The sequence below is a fragment of the Aplidium turbinatum genome, chromosome 2, assembly GCF_918807975.1.
Source record: "Aplidium turbinatum chromosome 2, kaAplTurb1.1, whole genome shotgun sequence".
Classification (NCBI taxonomy): Eukaryota; Metazoa; Chordata; class Ascidiacea; order Aplousobranchia; family Polyclinidae; genus Aplidium; species Aplidium turbinatum.
In genome coordinates this window covers 46353711-46375910 of record NC_137473.1, presented here as the reverse complement: position 1 = coordinate 46375910, position 22200 = coordinate 46353711, and the positions used below count along the sequence as shown (strand labels likewise).

The window sequence follows — 22200 nt, the reverse complement described above, 5'->3', positions numbered from 1 at the left end:
ACCCTTTTGCAAAGTCTTAAATAGCATAAATAATAGGAGATGTTTTACTGGTGAAAATTGAGCTAAACTATCACAAGATGTATACAGTGACAATTTGCTTTTATTCCGACGTTTTGTCAATCAGACACGACTGACTTCTTCGGGGGCTAGACCAGGTAGTGACTACCTGTCTAGCATGGCAAAACACAGGACCATGTTGTTGAAACCAACTAAACACGCAAAATGAAAATTCAACTCTAGACAAAATTATCGCGCGCAAAGTTTGAATTAAGTTAGAAAAAAGGAAAGACTTAAATGTTAACAATCAACAACCCAGACAAAAAATCCTTCATTTTTACATAGCATAGTTACATTTTTTTTCAATTGATGAAGCCAATTGTTGTTTAGATCATTGTATATTGTAAGTATAAGACCTTGGTATTTATTGTATTACACGACATGGATGCACTTTTGTCTAGAATTGCCAAACTTGGAATTGGTTTGGCGGTTGCTGGAGGAGTTGTAAATTCTGCATTATATAATGGTAGGTGATTTAGTTTGTACCACTTATTCATTATGATTTACTAGCATAGGTTTTCTATCATTAGCGGGTCTTACTCATTATGCTAACTAGTTTTGACTGGTGAGTGATTTGCTTAATTGTCAGATATGACAGATGCGAAATGAACTTATGTGTTCCAACTTTGCCATACTGTTAATTATGGTTACCGGTACATCAGGAATGTGAAATTGAAGTAAGAAATTTGATGTGTCCTGCATTTGTTGAGAATTTTTTATTTCTAGTATTTTGATTCATGCTAGCAATTTAATGAAATCATGGTCAATCCCAGAAAATTTTTTTGGAGACTTTATGACTTACTTGATAACTTCATGCCTCTTTGCTACTTCCACCTGTCTGTTGTGTTTCATCTGTCGTTTGCGGGGCGGTTTATGTTGTTGCAATTGGTGCAAAATAATAAAAAAACATACCCACTAGTAAGCTAGTGTATTCTGGCTGCACTACATGGTTATCACTAACCAGTCATAAAATATAGTTCTTAGATGTCTCCTAACTTTTATTAATTTTTTAGTTGATGCTGGGTGCCGAGGAGTTATTTTTGATAGATTCCAAGGAGTCAAACAAACTGTAGCAAATGAAGGTACCCACTTTCTTATTCCAGTCGTACAAAAACCTATTATTTTTGACTGCAAGGCAAGACCAAGAAACATTCCTGTCATGACTGGTTCCAAAGGTCAGTACTATCTGAAAAAATTTTGAGCTCTAAATCAAGTCTACACTGTCCATAAGATTGTGTTTTTATGTATGGCAGTAGTTCCCAACCTTTTTAGGCCTAAGGCACCCTCCAGAAGATAAAAATATTTTGTGGCACCCTGTGGCAGACCAATGATCTTTTACCTCGAATGGAGCCAGTTGTTGTAATAAACCGTGATTGTTTCAATACTTTAAAGCAGTGGTTTTTAAACTGGGGGGCGTGTGAGGCTCACAAGGGGGGCGCAAAACTTGAAAAATTCTGCATAAATTCATTTTAAGCATGTCTTCACAACTACGCTGGACAGTCGATTGTTGAAGGTGAAACTTTGTGTTACAGTGGCATAGTGTTTGTCGAGCCTGTTGTTGTCACATTTCGCATTCTTTGTGATGTTTTAGACGTTGCTAAATGTTTCTGCAACACCTTAACTCTCGTAGCACAACGGTTTTCTGGCACAACAGCCTCAAGCTCTAATTGTAATAATAATGGCAACGACTGACTGACAAGTGACAGCGGCTAGAAGTGCAGCATTATCCCGAACTCTGCAACAGTACCATGCGTTAGCTTTTTTCAACATTGATTTAATTAGGTTTATTTTTAATTAATCAATTTTATTGACATAAAATGAGTGGAAAAAAGAGAAAGTATAACAAAGATTTATTTAGGTTTATTTTTAATTAATCAATTTTATTGACATAAAATGAGTGGAAAAAAGAGAAAGTATAACGAAGATTATCTGAATTTTGACTTTATAGATGCCACAGTAGGGTCTGCTACTATTCGGTGAGTCCGATTCGGTGAGTCCGATTCGGTGAGTCCGATTCGGTGAGTCTGATTCGGTGAGTTCCTAACCTCTAACCCCTAACCCTAACTTCTAACCCCTAACCCTAAAACGGCAATGATAATTAGGCCACGGTACCCGATAATTAAAAAAAAAAATTGAAAAAATCCCCCGTTAAGGGATCGGACTCATCGAATCGGACTCACCGAATCGGACTCACCGAATCGGGCCATTCCGGCCACAGTAAATGACCAAGTTGTATCACAATGCGTCATATGTTTTGAAAATCTGAGCAACGACGCTTTGAGACCAACTCGTTCTCAGCGTCGTCTTGAAAAAAAAAAACGCCTTGGCCACCAAAGTAAACCTTTAGCTTTTTTCCAATACAAGAAAGACTCTTTTAAAAAAATGAAGATTGCAAGTATAGCTAGTGTTTTCGCCAATCGTCGTCGGCAGAAGCTGTAGAAGCGTCTTTCGGAATTGCCCACATGATAGCTCGGGAGAAGAAACCCCACAGACAATTTACAAGAGGAATTTTTGGAGCTAACATGACATTCTACTGAAAGGGACGACTTTGAAGCAATGCCACTAACTGAGTTCTGCGTGAAACATGTACAGACATTTACAAGAGTGTGGGTGCTGTGGCTATACGCACACTTCTTCCATTTTTATCCACTTACTTGTGCGGAAATGTTTGTTCTACTCTCGCGAACATAAAGACAAAATCTAGACACAAACTTGACTGTGAAGCCGATCTGAGATGTGCATTTTCTGCAACTAATACTTGAATTAAACATTTAGTATCCGAAAAACGGTCACATTCTTCGCATTAATACAAATTACCTGGAAACGAATTGCTGTTCTGCTTAATGTTTTTTGATTTTGAAACAAGGTGGGGCGCGAATTTTGTTAGAATTTTAAATGGGAGGCGTGTCTCAAAAAGTTTAAGAACCATTGCTTTAAAGTAATGACGACTTTAAAATGTGGTATTACTAGTCTCTCTGCGTGACTTCTGCTCTCTGCTTGACTAGCACAAGTAGCACATGCCATAAAAATGAAGTTTTTTTTCGAAGTCAGTGTAAAATTTAATATATTGCTCTTCTCTTTTAAAACAGACTAGATGGGCAAAAACCTATCGATGCACACTTGCACAGTAGGTGTGTTGCAGGCGCCCCATGAAATTTAAATCTTGGTTTCATCATGCTTACCTTTTTTGTGGTACTGTGTTTAGATCAGTAGACCACAAATATGAAGTTTCATAAATTTTCATCGACGTTTACCTCCACCGCCGAGGCCATTGTGAGGCCCACTTTTTGTGATTTTTTATGTTTTTTGCCACTAGAGGGCAGTGTATAAGTTTTGCAATATTGGGGGTATATTTAGAAGATGCTCTATGATGTTCTGAATAATGTTTAAAAAAAATTGGAGAAATGGGATAAGTATATCCAAAAATATTCAAGTTTTGTCACTACTTTTTTGCACAATACTGCCCCTAGTGGTGATAAGAAAAATTAAAATATCTTAAAAACTACTTGTCATATTGTTATGGAACTTGCATGCACCCCCCCATTTTCATGGGTAAGGAATTTGATTTTAGCAATGTTTTTGCAAAATATTACCACTAGAGGGCGGTAATTCTAATTTTGAACTATTTTTCTGTAAAAAGGCGATATTGTTGCATTTCTTGAGCTGTGCTATCTGAAGAATACAATTTCATGGCTTATGCACAACAAAATTTATTCAATTGTAAAGAAACTGCATCATGCATGCACTATATCAATAAATCCAAACAGGCAATGTGAGTCTTAACACAATTTCCGCAAAGGCAGTTGTGCATCTTCATTGTGTTGATAAACGACGTTTTCTAAGATTTGGTATCTTTCTTCGATCCTCCTCCAGTCCTCCACCACTTGAATATAGTTTTGCAGATTTTTTTCTTGCTTTGCTAGATGAAGAAAGTCGGATACCAGTTTTACCCCTCTGCTGAATCATTACAGACTCTGAGCGCACTTATGATAGGCTACCATTAGCAGAAGCATAGCCATCATCTATTTCCCACTCTTTCGGGTCTTTGGCAAGAAAAGTTGTTGAAATGTGCAAAAGTACAAAAAACATTTTGCTGCTGGCATTTGCATAGGAGCACAATGGCAGCTCTGGCTTACCGTATCCATTACCGAACCTGTTTGTAACCTGGCCATGGAAAATTGCATTTAAACGCAGCAGAGTTCCAGCCAAAGCTTCCTTTTCATCCATAATGACTTGTTTGTCCCATAGAACTAAGGGGATCAGCTCCCTAGTTACATACCATGTGTGCCTACCTAAAGCTTTTAAAGTAGCAACACTGATAGTTTTGTCTACTGCAGCATAGCTTTTAATGTTACTTACCAGTTGCTAATCTTCTCAGGGTGCTGATGCAGCAATTGGACAGTTGGACCAACATCCAACATCCATTAAATACACAAGTCAACAAATCACTCTAATTTTTGTATTTGTGACTTGGAAAGGAAATGCATGCAGCAGAGAGATGGAATGAAAAAAAATTAAAACAACAACACCCAAAACTTTTTTCAAGCCATCTCTTTGCTGCATGTATTTTTCTTCAAATAAAGCTAGACAAACCACTTCTCTGCCTAGCATGTAGAAAACATATATACTGGAGAAGTTATACTTTCTCATGTGTGGGAAGCCCTGAAAAAAGTCGAAACGTCAAGATCTCCAGGCATTGAATTATTCAAAGATTCCGGAACAAAGGATTCGATGCAACCCCACACGCTGCAGCTGTACTACATACCAAAGTTCCTCAAGATTTGGGAAAATTTGTAACAACTCAAAGCAGAAAAGTGGAAGCACTTATAAATTTTGAGAGAGATATGCAAAATTATCAGAGGGGTGGTTACAAAGAACTTTTAGACCTGATGGCGGTGTACATTAGAATCAACAGTGGACGGTAGGCTATAACTTCATGAAATGCGGTGCAGTCCATCGAGCAAGGTGGATGGGAAAGCAGCTCTATTGCTACAAGATAATAATGCTGCAAGACTTTCTACCACAAGGAATCATTTCCAAGTCACAAATACAAAAATTAGAGCGATTTGTTGACTTTTGCACTTTTGTATTTATTGGATGGTGGTTCAACTGTCCAATTGCTGCATCAGCACCCCGAGAAGATTTGCAACTGGTAAGTGACATCAAAAGCTCTGATACAGTAGACAAAATTATCAGTGTTGCTGCTTTAAAAGCTTTAGGTAGGCACACATGGTATGTAACTAGGGAGCTGATCCCTTTAGTTCTATGGGACAAACAAGTCATTATGGATGAAAAGGAAGCTTTGGCTGGAACTCTGCTGCGTTTAAATGCAAGTTTCCATGGCCAGGTTACAAACAGGTTCGATAATGGATACGGTAAGACAGAGCTGCCAGACATAGTTGATGGTAACTCATTGTCATTGTGCTCCTATGCAAATGCCAGCAGCAAAATGTTGTTTGTACTTTTGCACATTTCAACAACTTTTCTTGCCAAAGAGTGGGAAATAGATGAGGGCTATGCTTCTGCTAATGGTATCATGTGCACTCAGAGTCTGTAATGATTCAGCAGAGGGGTAAAACTGGGGAGCAAGTCTTTTAGGTGCAGACAGTTAGGCGCCGGTCAAGTAGGTGCGCACACTGTGGCGTCTAGACATTTAGGTGCGGAGCACTGTGGCGCCCATTCATTTAGGTGCTATTCCTAGTAAAGTCTGCAGATTGTATCAGCTTGGCAGGTAGGGCAATGCTTTTGACACAAAATGTTGTATTGAACAGAAAAATATGTCATGGCTTTCGTGCGTGAAGCTGCCTAAACCGGCAATGCTTATCACACAAAATGTTATATTGAACAGACAAATATATTGTATTTTAATGCGCGTGTTCGGCATTTATTTGTTGTTAGTCCAGGTTTGCGTCGGCGAAAGGTTATCAATAAATTGTTCAAGTTTCCGAACATGATTGAATTGACTTTTATTGAGTCAAATAATAACTACGCTAAACATCAGTAAAAATATACCGTAGCCTATATTCAAGCGGGTGGTAGGCTTGAGTGATGAGTAACTTAATTTTCCGTCAAAACCCCGACTAAGTTTAATAACGAGCAAAGTCGCACCATTATACTTGCAACTTGTAGCCAGGGTTCATATGCCCTATAGAAATGTAGTAGGAGAGCGTTGTCTCATACGAACTTGCCACACGACTAATAATCCCGAGTAGAAGTAATTGCGAAAGAACAGATTAAATAACGTTCCATCTGGCTGCAACCTGTGTTGAGTATGCATAACAATTGTCCTGTGGAGATGTGCTAATATCAAGAGTAGTAGAGCGTTGTCTCGCACCTCATCTCCACACGCGCATTAACAAAACAACATATTTTTCTGTTCAATATAACATTTTGTGTGAAAAGCATTGCCCTGCCTATCAAGCTGATACAATCTGCAGACTTTACTAGGAATAGCACCTAAACGAACGAGCGCCACAGTGCTCCGCACTTTTAATATCCAGACGCCACAGTGTGCGCACCTATCTGACCGGCGCCTAACTGTCTGCGCCTAAAAGACGTGGACCCTAAAACTGGTATCCGACTTTCTTCATCTAGCAAAGCAAGAAAAAAATCCGCAAAGCTATATTCAAGTAGTGGAGGAGGATCGAAAAAAGATACCAAATCTTAGAAAACGTCGTTTATCAACACAATGAAGATGCACATTGCACAACTGCCTTTGCCGAAATTGTGTTAACTAAGACTCACATTGCCTGTTTGGATTTATTGATATAGTGCATGCATGATGCAGTTTCTTTACAATTGAATAAATTTTGTTGTGCATAAGCCATGAAATTGTATTCTTCAAATAGCACAGCTTAAGAAATGCAACAATATCGCCTTTTTACAGAAAAATAGTTCAAAATTAGAATTACCACCCTCTAGTGGTAATATTTTGCAAAAATATTGCTAAAATCAAATTCCTTACCCATGAAAATGGGGGGGTGCATGCAAGTTTCATAACAATATGACAAGTAGTTTTTAAGATATTTTAATTTTTCTTAACACCACTAGGGGCAGTATTGTGCAAAAAAGTAGTGACAAAACTTGAATATTTTTGGATATACTTATCCCATTTCTCCAATTTTTTTAAAACATTTTTCAGAACATCATAGTGGCAAAAAACATGAAAAAATTCAAGAAGTGGGCCTCAAAATGGCCTCGGCGGTGGAGGTAAACGTCGATGAAAATTTATGAAACTTTATATTTGTGGTCTACTGATCTAAACACAGTACCACAAAAAAGGTAAGCAAAATCCGAGAGGGTCAGGGCGCCTGCAACAGCTAGGGTGTAACGCTCCGACCAACTTACTTGTTGGCTAGTTATTGTGGTTTGCGAAATGACCTAACTTGATCAATGGAAAAAAAAATTTGGAAAAAAAATATTGTTTAAGCAGGCCACGCTCCCCGTTTTTGTTGCGAAATCCCCATTACCCCACAATTTGCTATATCTCGTATTCTGGTGGAGATAGAGAGCTGCTTTTGCCACCAAAAGATGCAGAATACCAAAGTTTCTATCCGACTTATGAACATGCTACAGCCCTAAAACCTTTACTTCTTTCTATAATTGAGAAAAACTGTTTTGAGAGTAAAATCTGTCATTTTTGAAGCAAAATGCTTGTATTTCAGATCTTGGCTTGCACGATTGTCATTCAGTCATTAAAAACATAACCTTTATAAATCAAACTTGTAAGCTGTATAAGAACAGTGATGTTTTATTCAATAATGAGGCAGGAAACAATCAACACAAAACTATACAATACATGCTAGACCAGTGGTTCTCAACCGGGGGTCCGCGAAAGTTTTCGAGTTTTCAGCATGATTGATAAATTACGAAATTTAAAAATTGTTTGTGCTTTGTTTATGTATCATATTAGCTTACAGTGATTCTCAAACTGTAAGTTGCAACCCACTGGTGCGTCGTTTAAAATTGCAAAGAACATTGCACAAAGGTTTGATTTTTTAACTAAAAAATATCATATAAATGACTTAAACCTTTTAATAAAGCAATGTTGGCTATGTTCAACTTAATTCTTTTGAGACAGCAGATTGTTGATCAATGATTAACTTGGAAATGCAACTCACATATTTTGCAATGACTGTGATTATAACGAATTAATATTGATTACAAATGAAAAAAGAGAGAAATTCTTTGTAACGGTCACAAGTATTCTATTAACTTTTAATAAAATTTATAGAAAAACATCCTCAGCATATAGATTACTGATGTTTGATCCTGTGTGCCAACAAATTATAGCTCATAAGTCATAACATAATTTCATCAATCGTCAAGTGCGTTGCGAATTCAGCAAATTCTTCTCAGTGTGTTCCTTCGAAACTTATATAACATATGATTCCATAAGGAGACGCGATATACCAAAATTTCAAATAGAAATTGTTAGGGGTCTGCGACTGCTTCGAAGGCACCAAAAGGGGTCCCACCAAGACAAAAAGGTTGAGAACCACTGTGCTGGACAAAGTACATTGTCCTGTTAATTTCTCATTGCGAATAGTATGCATTGTTAATGTAACTCTTTGTCTTTATGTCAACATCACTTGTGTCACGAATTTTTTGCTATTAATTGTTTCCTTCACGTGGCCTATCAATCGATCACAAGAAGTATTGTTGTTTCGAAACACTTCCTAATCATCCTTACTCCCTGGTGTCAGATATAGTGAAAATGCAGAAGTTGCATCCATAAATGCCGCCAGCGGACGGTTTGACCACAACAGAGCTTTGGTGTCTGCTTTATTTGCTGTTGAAATCCTAGATACATCAATGTTGGCATGCAGTGCACCCAACACAGCTGTCTTTGGGTTCAGCCATTTCTCACTGTGGTCAATGAAGCATTTCTTCGCTGGCTCAGAAGCATTACATGCTTTCATGAAGCTTCTCATTTTTAAGACAACTGATGAACCTTGTACGGCACTGGGATGCAAGTCTTTTGTCTGTTAATTTACAAACATTAGAACTCACAAGGTGTGATGATGTTGAAGCAATTTCCTCTTCACTGCCACTCATACACTCAAATTCACTGGATGATGACTTTGGCATTTCCTCTTCAAAAGATGTCTCTAATTCATCACTGTTACCAGTAAGATCAAAATCATCACTAGCGTGTTTATGGCAAGTTCTGAGAGTTCTGTTTTGTATTTGCTTCAAATGTATTTGCTTCAGACAGCCACATCAACACCACCAATCACCATGTTACGTTCTGAGCGCTGATCTAAAAGAAGTCTTAGCTCTTTTGGATGAACTCTTGAAGACATTGGACAAGAGCAAATAACCTTTGTTCTCCAATGGTCTGTGCACTGTGCAGGAGCGAAATGGCCTGTTTCGGCTAGTCCGATTCGGCTAGTCTAGTATATACATTTAAGTAATGCTGAAAGAGTTTCTATCACAGACATATTGCTGAGTATATTTTGATGTGATATTTAACACCAGCAGTTTTAAAACCTGAGGTAATTACTTAACCAGCTTAAAAAGCATTATTTTGGTGACCTGGGGAAAATTCATTATTCGACTTCTTACATCTTTGTAATCAATTTTGAGATAAACATCATAAAATTTTGTATACCAGTGCACAGTGCTGTATATTGGTGAAGGAAACTTGTAAAATTATACTGATTCAATTCTGTGAAAAAGTTTGAGAACAACAATACTGTCTTCTGTTCAATGACTGTACTAGTTACACAGTTGTGAGTTTGAATAAAGGCTATCTGTAATGGCTGAATGACATTCATCTAAGCCATGACCTGAAATACAAGCATTTGGTTACGAAAGATGCAAATTTTACTGTCAAAAACAGTTTTTCTCAATTATAGAAAAAACTAAAGGGTTTAGGGCTATGGTACATTCATAAGTTGGATATAAACTTTTGTATTCTGCATCTTTTGGTGGCAAAATTAGCTCTCTACCTCCATCGTGGGATGAAATATAGCAAATAGTGGGGTTGTTGGGGTTTCGCCACAAAAATGGGGAGCGTGGCCTGCTTAAATGATTTTTTTTTTCAAAAATTTTTTTTCCCCTTGATCAAGTTAGGTAATTTTGCAAACCACAATAACTAGCCAGTAGCAATTTGTAAAAAAAGTGTGTAAAGTGTTACACCCTACTGCAACACCCTAATGCACAGCATTCACCCACCGAACTATAACCGACAATCAGCACAACTAGTACAATGTACAGACACTGACTTTACAAAGCCACAACAATCTTAGAATGCGGAATGGCCCGTTTCGGCTAGTCCGATTCGGCGAATCCAATTCAGCTAGTCCGATTTGGCGAGTGCCCTATTCGGCGAGAGCCCTTTTCGGCGAGTGCCCTATTCGGCAATTTTTTGAATTTTTTTTTTTAAATTAACGGGTACCGTAGCCTATAAACGGATTAATTACCGTAGCCTATAAACCAAAAACAATTAATTACGAAAAGCGGATATAAAACAATATATAAATGCTAATAATACTGGGTCTGCTACTGTTCGGTGATTTTTTGAAAGTTTTTTTGAAAATTATCAAGTACCGTAGCCTAATTATCATTGCCGCTTTTACATCGTTTTAACGTTGCTAAACGTTGAAATAAGATTCTAACCCTAAAACGGCAATGTTTATTAGGCTACGGTTAAAAAAAAATTCAAAAAATCACCGAATTGGGAACTCACCGAAAAAGGCTCTCATCGAATAGGGAACTCACCGAAACAGGCCATTCCGATTAATACTACTAAAAGTGCTCAATGCCAAGCAAAAAGCCAAGTAGAGTGAATTACATCAAATACAGGCTAGTTACCAGTCTCTATAACCCTTACAGCCTGCTTTTCCCTAAAAGGGGGGATAATCAGAAGGTCTTTATTCAAATAGAATTCTATTTCTATTAGAATAAGGACCTTTTGATGATCCCCCTATTAACTATATTTAACTATATAAGTAACTATATTTGATGCAAACATATATTTGCGAGCATGAAAACAGCCTATAGGGCTACTGGTAGTCAGTTCGAACCTTGGGCTTGGAGAGAAAGTGCCAGTTTCTTCACATCCGGTGTAAAGCCAGTGAGAAACATTCGAAGATCATCTCTTATGGATATGTCAAATGGTTTTCGCTGTTTGGTATGTAGCAGAACAACACAGCTGAATCCCTTTTCCACCAGGTATGAGGTAGGAAATGCTACCACGAAGATACGAGCTTTTTGACGAAATTGTTACGCTGGGTGGTAGATGGGTTAAGCCGAGGTAATCATACCGCCCCCTTGCAAAATCAAAATGCCCCCCCCCCCTCCCGGGAGCGGTACCGCCCCCGTTGAGAACCGCTGGTCTAGAAGATAGCAGTGTTCAAGAAATTGATGTACTGTATATTTTTCTAACTAAAGAATTATTATAAACATTCAACAGATGGCATTGTGCTAAACTGTGAGCTACCCATAAACATAAACGTTTTGAAATTGTAAAAAGAACAAACCTATGCATTGAGAATCATCCATTGGTTCAATAGTACATTAGTTTCATTATCATGATGCTGCAAAAAGTACAAAGCATTGTATCAAGAGATCATTAAAGTGAAATTATAATAAACAATTCAGGATAGCCGACGAGTTTTTCTCAGTAGGTGCAAAATCGAAAGTCATTTTCCTATGCCTTCACTTCATCTTTTTGTCTATCTTTGTTGTTGATGTGACTAAGAAATATAGACAACAGGGTGACTTTATTTTGCATACATTCATTGTTGTTTGCTATTATGAGAAATTCTTTTTATGGATGCATTGTTTGTTACGAAAAAGTCTCCGCTTCAATGGACTGCAATGTTAAGCGGAACAATCTCAACACTTTCAATTTTTTCAGATTTACAAAACGTAAACATCACTCTTCGTATTTTGTTTCGACCCAAGCCATCAATGTTGCCAAGCATCTTTTCAAATATCGGAGAAGATTATGATGAAAGAATCCTTCCCTCCATCACAAATGAAGTTCTTAAAGCAGTTGTCGTAAGTATTTGATTTCTCCAATCTCTATGTTGTATTAACAGTGTCCTATTTTTAAAAGGTTGGATGAATGTAAACATTAATGTTGAAATTTACAGATTATTTTTGAAATCTTTGAATATACAAAAGCACAATATTTCATTATAAAATCATTTGATACCGTTTAAACTGTGTTACAGTAAAGAAGCGTGTTTATATTACACTACTAGTCTACCAGGTATATTGAGAAGAGCTTTATTTTTGGGAATATGATACTTGTTGCTGTATATTTCTAAACACTTTTAAACTTTGTGGCACTATAGTTACCTCACCTGTTCTTCGTTCAGCACGTGACATATCAGAGATCTGTCGCGAATTGCCTGGAGCTGTTATCACCTTTTGAGTTCGCTCACTTGACAGCACCAGTTAGCGCCTATTTTATTCTTCTACACATGTTGCTTTTAAGTTATGCAGAAGAATACAGGATTATTTGCAACGAATGGCTTGCCAACGATCTCTTAACGTAATTTGTATTGTTCAGGCTCAATTCGATGCCAGCGACCTGATCACACAGCGTGAAGTTGTGTCCAGACAGGTAATTTAAAATATTCTAAGAATTTCCCAGTTGTGTTGTGTTTCGACATTGATTTGGCTACCTTTATTTAAACTATCTTTGATTTCATGGGTGTTACTGTTAAATGTTTGTATTAAATTTGTTTTAACTTTTTTTTTGATGTTTTTTCTTGAAAAGTGTCTTCTCGATTTTAGTTTGGTAGTGAAGTTCGTCACACTAAGGTTGTCTTTGGTGTCATTGCAGGTTAGTGAAGAGTTATCCGAAAGAGCTGATGCGTTTGGCTTGATCCTTGATGACGTCTCGCTCACGCATTTAACATTCGGCTACGAGTTCACGTCCGCCGTAGAACAGAAACAAGTGGCGCAGCAAGAGGCTGAGAGGGCTCGCTTCGTTGTGGAAAAGGTAAGTTCACAAGCGTTGCTTTGTATGTCGTGCTGCGAATACGTCGCTTTTATCCGACTCGATGTGAAAGCAATATTTTTTGTGACTGGGTTTAGCTCGGCATCCAATCATGCGATATCGATTCACTGCCCATACAAGCCATATCATGTCAAAGCACCTCAACCTCAATGTAGACACAAAAGGAAGCAGAGTAGGCAAGCATTGGTAGTTTGTATGTGGCACCTTCAAGATCTTAAAGTGGAAGCTACCTTCGAAGCAAAAGCTGATTTTTATTTAGACACTCATTCCTTTTTACGTTGATTCAACGTCTGCAGATATTGAACCAAAGCAGAAAGGGTCCATTCTTTGTGTGATGAGTTTCCACTTGTTTTGTCGTGTAACGTCACAACTAGCAATCACGTTTGAGAAATTGTTTCTTTTACAACATTTTTGATCGCACACAGGCTGAACAGCAGAAGATAGCAGCAGTCACCACCGCTGAAGGAGATGCTAAGGCAGCCGAGATGATTGCAAAGTCCATTGGTAAGTCGGGGAGTATTTCCGAAATCACAACATGTTTGAATTCGCTGATAAAGTGTACTTCTAGGAATGTTGGTTGTTTTTGTTTATCGTCCAATTCCACATATTCAAAACCTAACACGTCCTGTAAGAGTTAAAACACTGGTGACACAATGTTACAATTAAGAGTTCTAGAAATTTTCTGTGACTCCGTCGAAGGGGTTTCTAAACCCGTCACTTCATTTCTCGTATTCGCCCGTGCAAAAAAAGATTCAATCAATCAAACTCAATCAAATTCATTTATTTCACAGAGGAAGCCGGGGAAGGACTTATCGAGCTCCGAAAGTTGGAAGCAGCCGAAGAGATCGCCGGTCTGATGGCCAAGTCTAAGAACGTCAACTACCTTCCTCCGAATCAAAGCATTCTACTTCAACTGAAGCAATAATAAAGCGACATCGGCTTTCTGTTGATACTTTTGTGCTTTAGTGGAATTATCGCATGATGTTCGATAGTCCGAAGTTTGCTTGCTCCACTTTCGTGATCACTTTTTACAATTTTCAAATGTTGTGGTATTTTTCTCGTTGATCCAACGTCGATTGCTGTTTGATCGACACAAAAATATCGGCAATATCAGCTGCAAATGTGCTGTTTGTATTGTGTGTAAAAAATAAACCAACCAACTTGTAAATTGTCGAACCGGTAACTACTTTTTGTTTAGTTAGTATGTATCACCGTGTAACTACGGCATACTCTATTACCAGAGGCGTCCGTTGTCCTACCTGCACTCAAATCACGGTTAGGTAGAATGGTAGATGCTTGGAAGCAGATCCCCCTCACACATGGTTAAGTAACTTTGTTTACGATGTTATTTGCAAGGTGGGATGTGGACTTACACATCATTGTGTTTTGGCAATATCCTCGCTCGTGATACGTTGTTTCATGGCTCGTGCTTGTTGCACGATGTTTTATTTTTTCACGCACATAAACCATATCAACTCAAGTAACAGCAACTAATGTTTTTGAAGAATATGTTTCTTTTGAAAATACAGAGAGCTTGTATTCCGTAATATGTAAACAACAAAATGCTTAAACTTGCGTTTTGCTTCGTTGCATGAAAATGACTACATCAAACAAGACTACCGGTACACTAATTGAATGTTCATACTTTTATTATGCAAAATAAGATCATCGGGAATGGTTGGTCCTCGGGCACTGACAGCATTATCGAATCCCTCTGTTGGCACCCCGTTCATTTACATTCAGTCGATTGTCTGTCCACTAATATAACAAGATTGTTCAGTATAACGATAAGTAACTAGAGAAACTGCATATTTTTGTGACATCACAGGCAAATCAGTCACGCAGGTTCACAGAATGCTCTTAGACATCCGCCAAAACATTGTGACTTGAGTTGGACTGCAAGATATTCTTCGAGTCGAACAGCAGCACATTTTGTTTGCGTCAAAGCCGGCCATTAGATGGCGTCATTTCTGCTGGGTTCTGACCGATTGGTTGCATAGTCTTGTTCATCGCTTTCTGCATCCCAATCAAAATCTAGACGTAGGAAATCACTAGATTAGGTTCCAAAACTACTTTGTGAAACTGAATATAAACGAACACACCATTAACAGGGAATAATCGTTTGGACAAGAAGAACCCAGATAGCAAGTCAGTCGATTTTTATGTTGATCACGTTTGTTTTTTAGGAATATAAAATTACTTTGACAACGCAGAAAAATATAATTTGGTTATGTAACTCGTTTGAATTGAACGTAGATCATTCAACTAACTTCTAAAAAGCAATGTGACTAAAACTTTAACGTTAAATTTCTGTGGGCAACTCTTATCAAATTGTTTGTCGGTAGCCACTTTAACAAGTCGAAATTCTGCCACTGAAATTGATTAGAATGAAACCGCCAACCAATCACAAGCTACGGTTTAAGTGACGTAAAAATGGCGAAAAGAAGATGATAGAAAGCAAATTAAGTGATGGATTTTTTGTCAGCTGGTTGGCTTAGAGGTTAGGGCTAGAAAGTAGTTATTTCATTGACGCGGGTTCGATTCCCACTACTGCTATTTCTCGTTTTCTTCTGTAATTACCAAATAAAGTTCAAAACAAGCATTAACTCTCTGGATGAGTGCGAGAAGGATCACAATTGGACGGTAGCCTCTTATAACATGTTCTGATTGGTTGGCGGTTGCATTCTAATCAATTTCAGTGGCAGAATTTCGACTTGTTAAAGTGGCTACCTTGTTTGTCTTCCTCACCTTCTTCAACGTTGAACGTCTCGTCCACGTCGCTTAGGTCGTCTGTGTTTTCTTCGCTCACTTGATGTGAGCGATGTTTCTTCTGTAAAAAAATCGATTTGCACCTGCAGGTTAAAATAAGAAAACTCTTTAAAAATCATACCCAGTCAACAAAGCCATCATTTAAAGCTACAACCAGATTTTCGTAGCCTGTATGCAGAAGCGGACCCAGCAAGTAGACTTAGGGGAGGCGAGGGGCGATTTTAAAAAAACACAATAATATGTATTTCTACAATAATCCGACCTTGCAAATACACCATAAATAAAGTTTTTTGTGGTGTAAGGGGAGGGGTTGGATCTGCCACTGCAGGTATGATAAACTTTGTTGACCGAATTAATTACCCTATTTCTAAAGGTCCTTCTCACCCTTTCAATAACTTTTTGAGCTCTGAGGTCTCTTCTCCTTTGCCGTGCAATCACTGCGAGTTTTTCCGCTTCTCTTCGTCTCTCTGCTTCTTGTTGCTTTTTTTTCAGCTACAAGAAAACATATTGCAGTATCACAAGGTGGTTAAATGAAACTTTTACGTAAATACGTCCGCCCCGATAGCTCAGTTGGTTAGCGCGTGACTTCTGGAACGAAGAAGCTTCAAGATCAAGCTGCGCTGATTCAACTCTCGGGGTATGCGCTTGAGCAACGCACGTTAAGGACTGCTCTCCATTCGGCGGCATCTAATGAATGGAATAATTCCCCGGCAACAAGACTTGAACAATCGGAAACTTCACTCTGTCAATCTCGGTGACCTGGTCTGCAGAGGTACAGTAGGCACCCGCTACTGTTAAAGTAGCGCGCTATCCGCTACCGCTACTTGGACCAAAGTAGCGCGCGCTACCCGCTACCAATTTACAAAAGTAGCGCGCTACCTTCTACTCGGACCAAAGTAGCGCGCGCTACCGCTACTTTTGTCTATAATGACACTAGGAAACATTTATCATTCGTTTATCCTGTCATTTTAACGTCGTTATAGAAAACACACTCTAAGGAAAATTTGTTGTTACGCATCTTTCAAAAACACGAGCATTTCAAAACGAGAGTCACTAAGTCTCTCCACCGCAGCACTGGAAGGAATGGGGGTGTTGTATTTAATAAACAGATGTTTTAACTCGGTATTCGAAAAGCTCAAGGACTTGCTCCTGTCCGAAAAAAAGGCGTCCACAACTGCTGTTTCCTTCTGCACCGACGTTTCACGGGATTGCGAAAACACACCAAAAAATTCATCCTCGGAGTCGTGACTGTTGTTGGTGTCACTCTTTTCGGTATAAACCTGGCTTGGTGTCTCCCGCAACAGTCGAATTACAGTTTACTTGTCTTGACTTTTTCTCTCAGTGCGTCAGCATCATCCGTGGAAGCGTAGTGCAGAAATTGTAGCCACGACGTCTTGAGGAGGGATGAAGACATAATACTATAACGCATTTCATGTCGTTGAAGCACTTATATTGTTGAATCGTTTCTTCAACCCTTCAAGGACTTTCACTCTCAACTCCTCACAGGTCACAAGATCACTGATCTCGGTCAACTTCTTCGCGCAAATTGTAATCGCAAGATCGCAGCTCCACACCAGAAAACGAGATTATAACTGCTTGACCACGCCGTGTTGCCAAAAAAATGATTATTTTTTCACTTTAAATTAAAAAAGTAGCGGGTAGCGGGAGTGCGACTGAAAAAAAGTAGCGTCTCTCCCGCTACCGCTACTTTGGAAAAAGAATAGCGCCGCTACTCCAACATAAAAGTAGCGCCGCTACCGCTACTTTTACCAGAAAATTAGCGCGTTACTGCCCACCTTTGCTGGCCTGCGTCATTGATTCAAAGCCTCTACAAGTAGGCTTTGCGAAACTGCCAGGATTAAGCTCTGCAAGAAGCTTTCCCAGTCCTAGGATATAGATTTAATCAATCAATAATACAGTAGGAAAGCTTTTATTGCATTTTACGTTTCAAATAACTTCGCTTTATTGAAATCCGTTCTTCATTATCATTGAACGATAGGCCTGCGTCTCGGTTTATAGCCGGTATGTCAGGCGTATGATTGCAGCATGTCCGATTGTCCGTCCAAATATTTAGCCTAATCGTAGGACTGACCCTCAGATGCAGAAGCCATATTTAAACGCTTGCCATGCCAATTTTCAATAAGACTGATACAATACCCCACACAAATGTTCGAAAAAACAACGCTACCAGTAGCGGATCCACAAAGCACAAGGTTCCGTACTTTCTGAAGTTAAAAAAAATGCAACTTTTTTGCCCCTCAAATATTTTTTACATCCGCTCTTGTGTATCTGTATAGATTGGCTAATGGCTATCTTATTATTTTTTCATGGCGGAAGTCTCCACAATTACTTTGTTGTAGCCTAATATTGGTCACCGTACCTCTTCCAAAGTGAGCTGATGAGAAGGTATTTTTTTAAATCTTTCTGGTCGTTTAATTCTTCGACTTCCTGGAGATATTGATGGAAGAAGATTACCTCTTCTCAATTTTTCTTCATCTGCCGAGCTAAAAATTTGTGACTGCAAAAATTGGGTAGTAAATATAAGCAATAAGTTAAGCATAAGAGAAATAATTTTATTTGCCAATAAGATTCTATAATAATCACATATGTACACAATAACAAAGAAAAATGTTTCCTTTTAATGTTGAACAGGAGTATCGAAAGACCATTTAAACGCCCAGTCAGCTGCTCCCACCTGGTCATACTAATAAAGCAAAACTATATATCAGAACAATCGATGAGCAGCCCTATTGGTCTCAGACCAAACATGCCAGCCCAAAGCTTTGCAAAGACAATATGACAACGCAGTAAAGTTTATATGGGAGTCCATCAGGAGGTACTTCAGGACCCGGGATAATTTCTGGCCTCGTAACCTTTCCAAAGGGCACGGGAATTTAAAGAAACTATTACGTATTATTTGAATGTAGTTTTTTTCTTCCTAAAAGCATTGGCACCGGGCCCAAATTGTCCTCTCAACGCCCCTGTCACCATGAGGTTATATAGAACCTGGGTCAAGTAGGCTAGACCAGTGCTCTTCAACCGGTGTGCACGGTGCACCCTAGGGTGCACCAAAATATGCATGGGGTGCACCAGTACGAAAAGGTATACACGGGTGCATCACAAACTTGTCACACTAAACAGATACTTTTTACAAAAACTTTCTGTGAGCAAAAATGAACCATTAATATTTGACTTTCAGGATATTAGAAAAAAGATGTAGGTTTCAAGTCATTTTGCAGCAACTGAAGGACTATCAGCGGTCGGCAACCTGCGGCTCCGGAGCCGCATGCTGCTCTTTTATCTCTGTGATCTAGCTCATGTGATACTTTTTTGTACTAGTTCGTGTCACAATTAAACCATTGTGGTGCAATAATCAAAAACCGAATAGTTGCGACAAGGAGACGCAACTATTCGGGAAGAAAGGGGATATTTTTGAAAGCATGTCCAAAGTCAATGCTATAAACAAGAAACTACCACTGTGGCAGAACCGAGTTGCATCATACAATTTCTCTGATTTTCCGCTTTTCCACGACTTCATGGAAGAACATGGAAGCAATTGTCAAGAGCAACTGTTGCCACTTATTCATGCCCATCTTAATTTGTTGCAAGAAAACTTTGAGAAATATTTCAATGCTGAACAGAATGCCACACTTAATGCCAGTTCTTGGATATTACAACCTTTCATTTATGACGGGCCTACTACAGAAATTGAAGATTTGATTGATCTCCAATCGGATTTTGGTATGAAAGTATTATTTAAAGAGACACCATACACTGACTTTTGGGTGCACCTGTTAAATGTGCCAGAATACAGAAGCATAGCAGAAAGGGCAATTTCCGTACTTATTCAAATGCCAACAACGTATTTATGCGAAAGCGGCTTTTCTTGTTTGTGTGAAATCAAATCTCTAAAGAGAAATTCAATCACACACATCGATCCATTGATGAGGGGAGCAATTGAAAAAGATATCATACCTCGGTTTGAGTTGTTAGCTAATAATGTGCAACAACAAAAGAGTCATTAAATAATGATTTTTTATATCGCTTTTACCTCAGTTTACCTTTTAAGTAAACAGGGTGCATGAGTTCGTCACAACAACTTTAAGGGTTCACCAAACCAAAAAAGGTTGAAGAGCACTGGGCTAGACCACCTTTGACTGTTGTTGCAAAGACAGAGGTTTGCTCAAGTCGTAATTTTTATCACTGTAACTTCTACTAAGCCACAAAATGTTTAAAAAATTTAGTCATGGCAGAAATAAAAGAAATAACATGGAACCAGAACCGTTGTCAGGAGGAGGGCAAATAGCCCTCTCCCCCCCCCGAAATATTTGAACTTGTGTTACAGCCAGGCCCGGATTTAGGGGGGGGCAGAGGGGGCAGTTGCCCCGGGCCCCCCGACTTTTGAAGGGCCCCCCTATGTGGAAAAAAATGTGATTTTGTGTTATTTTTTCCTTTTGGCCTTTAAAGTTTCTGCAAAATGCTGTGCAGTACTGGACTGATGCTACTGTAAACGTAGAGACGGTTTTTCGCGCCCCTGTGCAAAAAATTTTTTGCACGGGGGCCCCCCGATCTAAAAGTGCCCCGGGCCCCCCATCAGCTAAATCCGGCCCTGGTTACAGCATCTGTTGACTGAGTATTACTATTGATTTAGGCTGAAACTACTCTCAAAATGCGCAATTTTCAGGGTTTTTTTCAATTTTCCGGAGGAAGGCCCCAACCGGGTGCTTTGCCTTAGCCAACTTATTGCCTGGCTCACTAACATCTGCAAATAATATTGATTGTACCCCCCCAAAATTTTGTGCTTGCTACGCCCCTGCATAGAACCAAATATTACTTGTACATTAGTAAGTCATCTATCATATGATAGAACCATCAGGTTACCACTAACCAGGTGTTTTTTTGGTGGATATTTTTGTATTATTCCTCCTCCAGCAACTGGAACATCGAAAGCAATTCCTAAAACCGTATAAGAGAAGTATTTTACAACACCACAAACGTATACTACACGGCTCCGCTACAGTTGGCAGCAGGACGCTAGAGATGTCCATAATACTATTTTCATTGTTACCGAATTCAAGTTGTCCTTTTAATCACCTTGTAGCCAATTTCTACCGTAGGACCGTAGCCTACGTATTTTTAAAAACCTGATTGAATTAAAAAAAAAAAAACGTTTGTTGCTGCCTCCCCCAAGCGTTATTCAGTGTTAACATTCTTTGAAAACGAAACAGAAAAAAATACAATTTTTTTTTTGATTTTTTTGAATCGTTTAAGTTTCTAAAATTTAAGAGTCTAAATTAAAATCTGAGAAGTGAGAACTACAATAGAGCATGGCAAAAATTTTTTTGATCACTTCGCTGTTAGGTCATAGAAGGCTATTATTGTTTGTTTCAGCAATCTAAGAACATTATTGGTTTTAATAAAAAAAATGTCACATAACAACAATGTAATTCTATTGTAGGCCTAAAACCTTCTGTAGAATTTTGCTTTTTCTTTTCTTAAAGTCTTCAGCTGAAGATCCAAATGAACATTTAGCCAGCCTCACCAACGCAATGAAACATTACAAGTCAAGTTAATTTATTTTGTTTCAACAACCACAGTAAGCTACTGATGAACAACCAACAACCAGTTTTGAGTGGCTTAACTACGGTAGATGTAGATTACAACGTAGGTTGAGGATGAATTTAGTCTCGTATTTATAGGATGAACAATGTTTTTACTTACCTTTCGTGCGATTACTCGTCTTATTTTTAAATGTGCTTTCCGTTGCATCTGACGCTAAACTACATTCTGTGGAGTTTGAAGGATAGGATAATTCTATGCCACTATCCTTCGATTTCGTGCTACTTGCTCTAGCCACAGAACGAGACCTATTTACTTCTGCTGCTTCAAAACTTATAGAATTGTTTCGCTTGCTGGAAGTACATCCCATTTTTACATTTTTATAGAAATGAATAAAAACATAACATATTGACCTAATCCCAGCTAGTTTAACTTTCTAATGTCAAAGGGAAACATTCAACTGCCAACTGAAGGATAAAACAGGAACAATAGAAGTTTTAATTAATTTGAAATGTGATAGGCCTAGCTAGCCTATTACTTTGTTTCTTCATGTTGCTAGCTGAGCTGTGTCGTTTTTACATAGCCTAATTCAGTCAAACAAACAAAAGATGTTCTTAAAGGAAAATAAGAAATGATAGAAACTACCGTACTAAAAACGCGAAGTGAATTTCCACAACGTAGCCTAGCCTATTGGTTGTCGGCTTATCGCCACTTTAAAATTAAGTAATCATGACATTCATGAGTAGGCTAGGCTACCTCGCTACAACCAGTGATGAAAGTAAAACGAACGATTTACCAATTCGTCCCAGCGCCTCACTTTTCTCAATAATCTCAAG

At 38.6% G+C, this 22200-nt stretch overlaps 2 protein-coding genes across 3 annotated transcripts; one reads left to right on the top strand and one right to left on the bottom strand.

The window, feature by feature from the left end:
* Positions 1-391: 391 nt before the first annotated feature.
* On the top strand, positions 392-14381 carry LOC145764833 (prohibitin 1-like). The gene is made up of 7 exons (XM_082576513.1): positions 392-523; positions 1071-1232; positions 11924-12066; positions 12584-12637; positions 12860-13018; positions 13462-13540; positions 13828-14381. Exons 1-7 carry the CDS (start codon positions 439-441, stop codon positions 13959-13961), a joined length of 816 nt encoding a protein of 271 aa, XP_082432639.1. The 5' UTR covers positions 392-438; the 3' UTR covers positions 13962-14381.
* A 67-nt stretch (positions 14382-14448) lies between these two features.
* Positions 14449-21830, bottom strand: LOC145764834 (uncharacterized). 2 transcript variants are annotated; one of them, XM_082576515.1, is made up of 6 exons: positions 21527-21830; positions 20694-20761; positions 18186-18323; positions 16190-16297; positions 15785-15888; positions 14449-15070 (listed from the first exon to the last, which is right to left on the bottom strand). In XM_082576515.1, the coding sequence occupies exons 1-5, from the start codon at positions 21732-21734 to the stop codon at positions 15790-15792; spliced, it is 621 nt and encodes a 206-aa protein (XP_082432641.1). In that variant the 5' UTR covers positions 21735-21830; the 3' UTR covers positions 14449-15070; positions 15785-15789. The 2 variants fall into 2 exon arrangements, with proteins under 2 accessions (XP_082432641.1, XP_082432640.1); XM_082576514.1 differs by having other exon boundaries at positions 14454-15070; positions 15785-15866.
* Between the last annotated feature and the right edge of the window lie 370 nt (positions 21831-22200).

What these genes read in the sequence shown, in the direction of transcription:
- LOC145764834 (XM_082576514.1), bottom strand. Translation starts at nt 21,734, where the DNA reads ATGGGATGTACTTCCAGCAAGCGAAACAATTCTATAAGTTTTGAAGCA. An exon ending in ATCAGCTCACTTTGGAAGAG is followed by an intron (nt 16,298 to 18,185) that starts GTACGGTGACCA and finishes GTTTTCTTGTAG; the next exon opens with CTGAAAAAAAAGCAACAAGA. An exon ending in CTCAAAAAGTTATTGAAAGG is followed by an intron (nt 15,867 to 16,189) that starts GTGAGAAGGACC and finishes ATTTTTTTACAG; the next exon opens with AAGAAACATCGCTCACATCA.
- LOC145764833 (XM_082576513.1), top strand. Translation starts at nt 439, where the DNA reads ATGGATGCACTTTTGTCTAGAATTGCCAAACTTGGAATTGGTTTGGCG. An exon ending in AAGTTCTTAAAGCAGTTGTC is followed by an intron (nt 12,067 to 12,583) that starts GTAAGTATTTGA and finishes TGTATTGTTCAG; the next exon opens with GCTCAATTCGATGCCAGCGA. An exon ending in GTGAAGTTGTGTCCAGACAG is followed by an intron (nt 12,638 to 12,859) that starts GTAATTTAAAAT and finishes GTGTCATTGCAG; the next exon opens with GTTAGTGAAGAGTTATCCGA.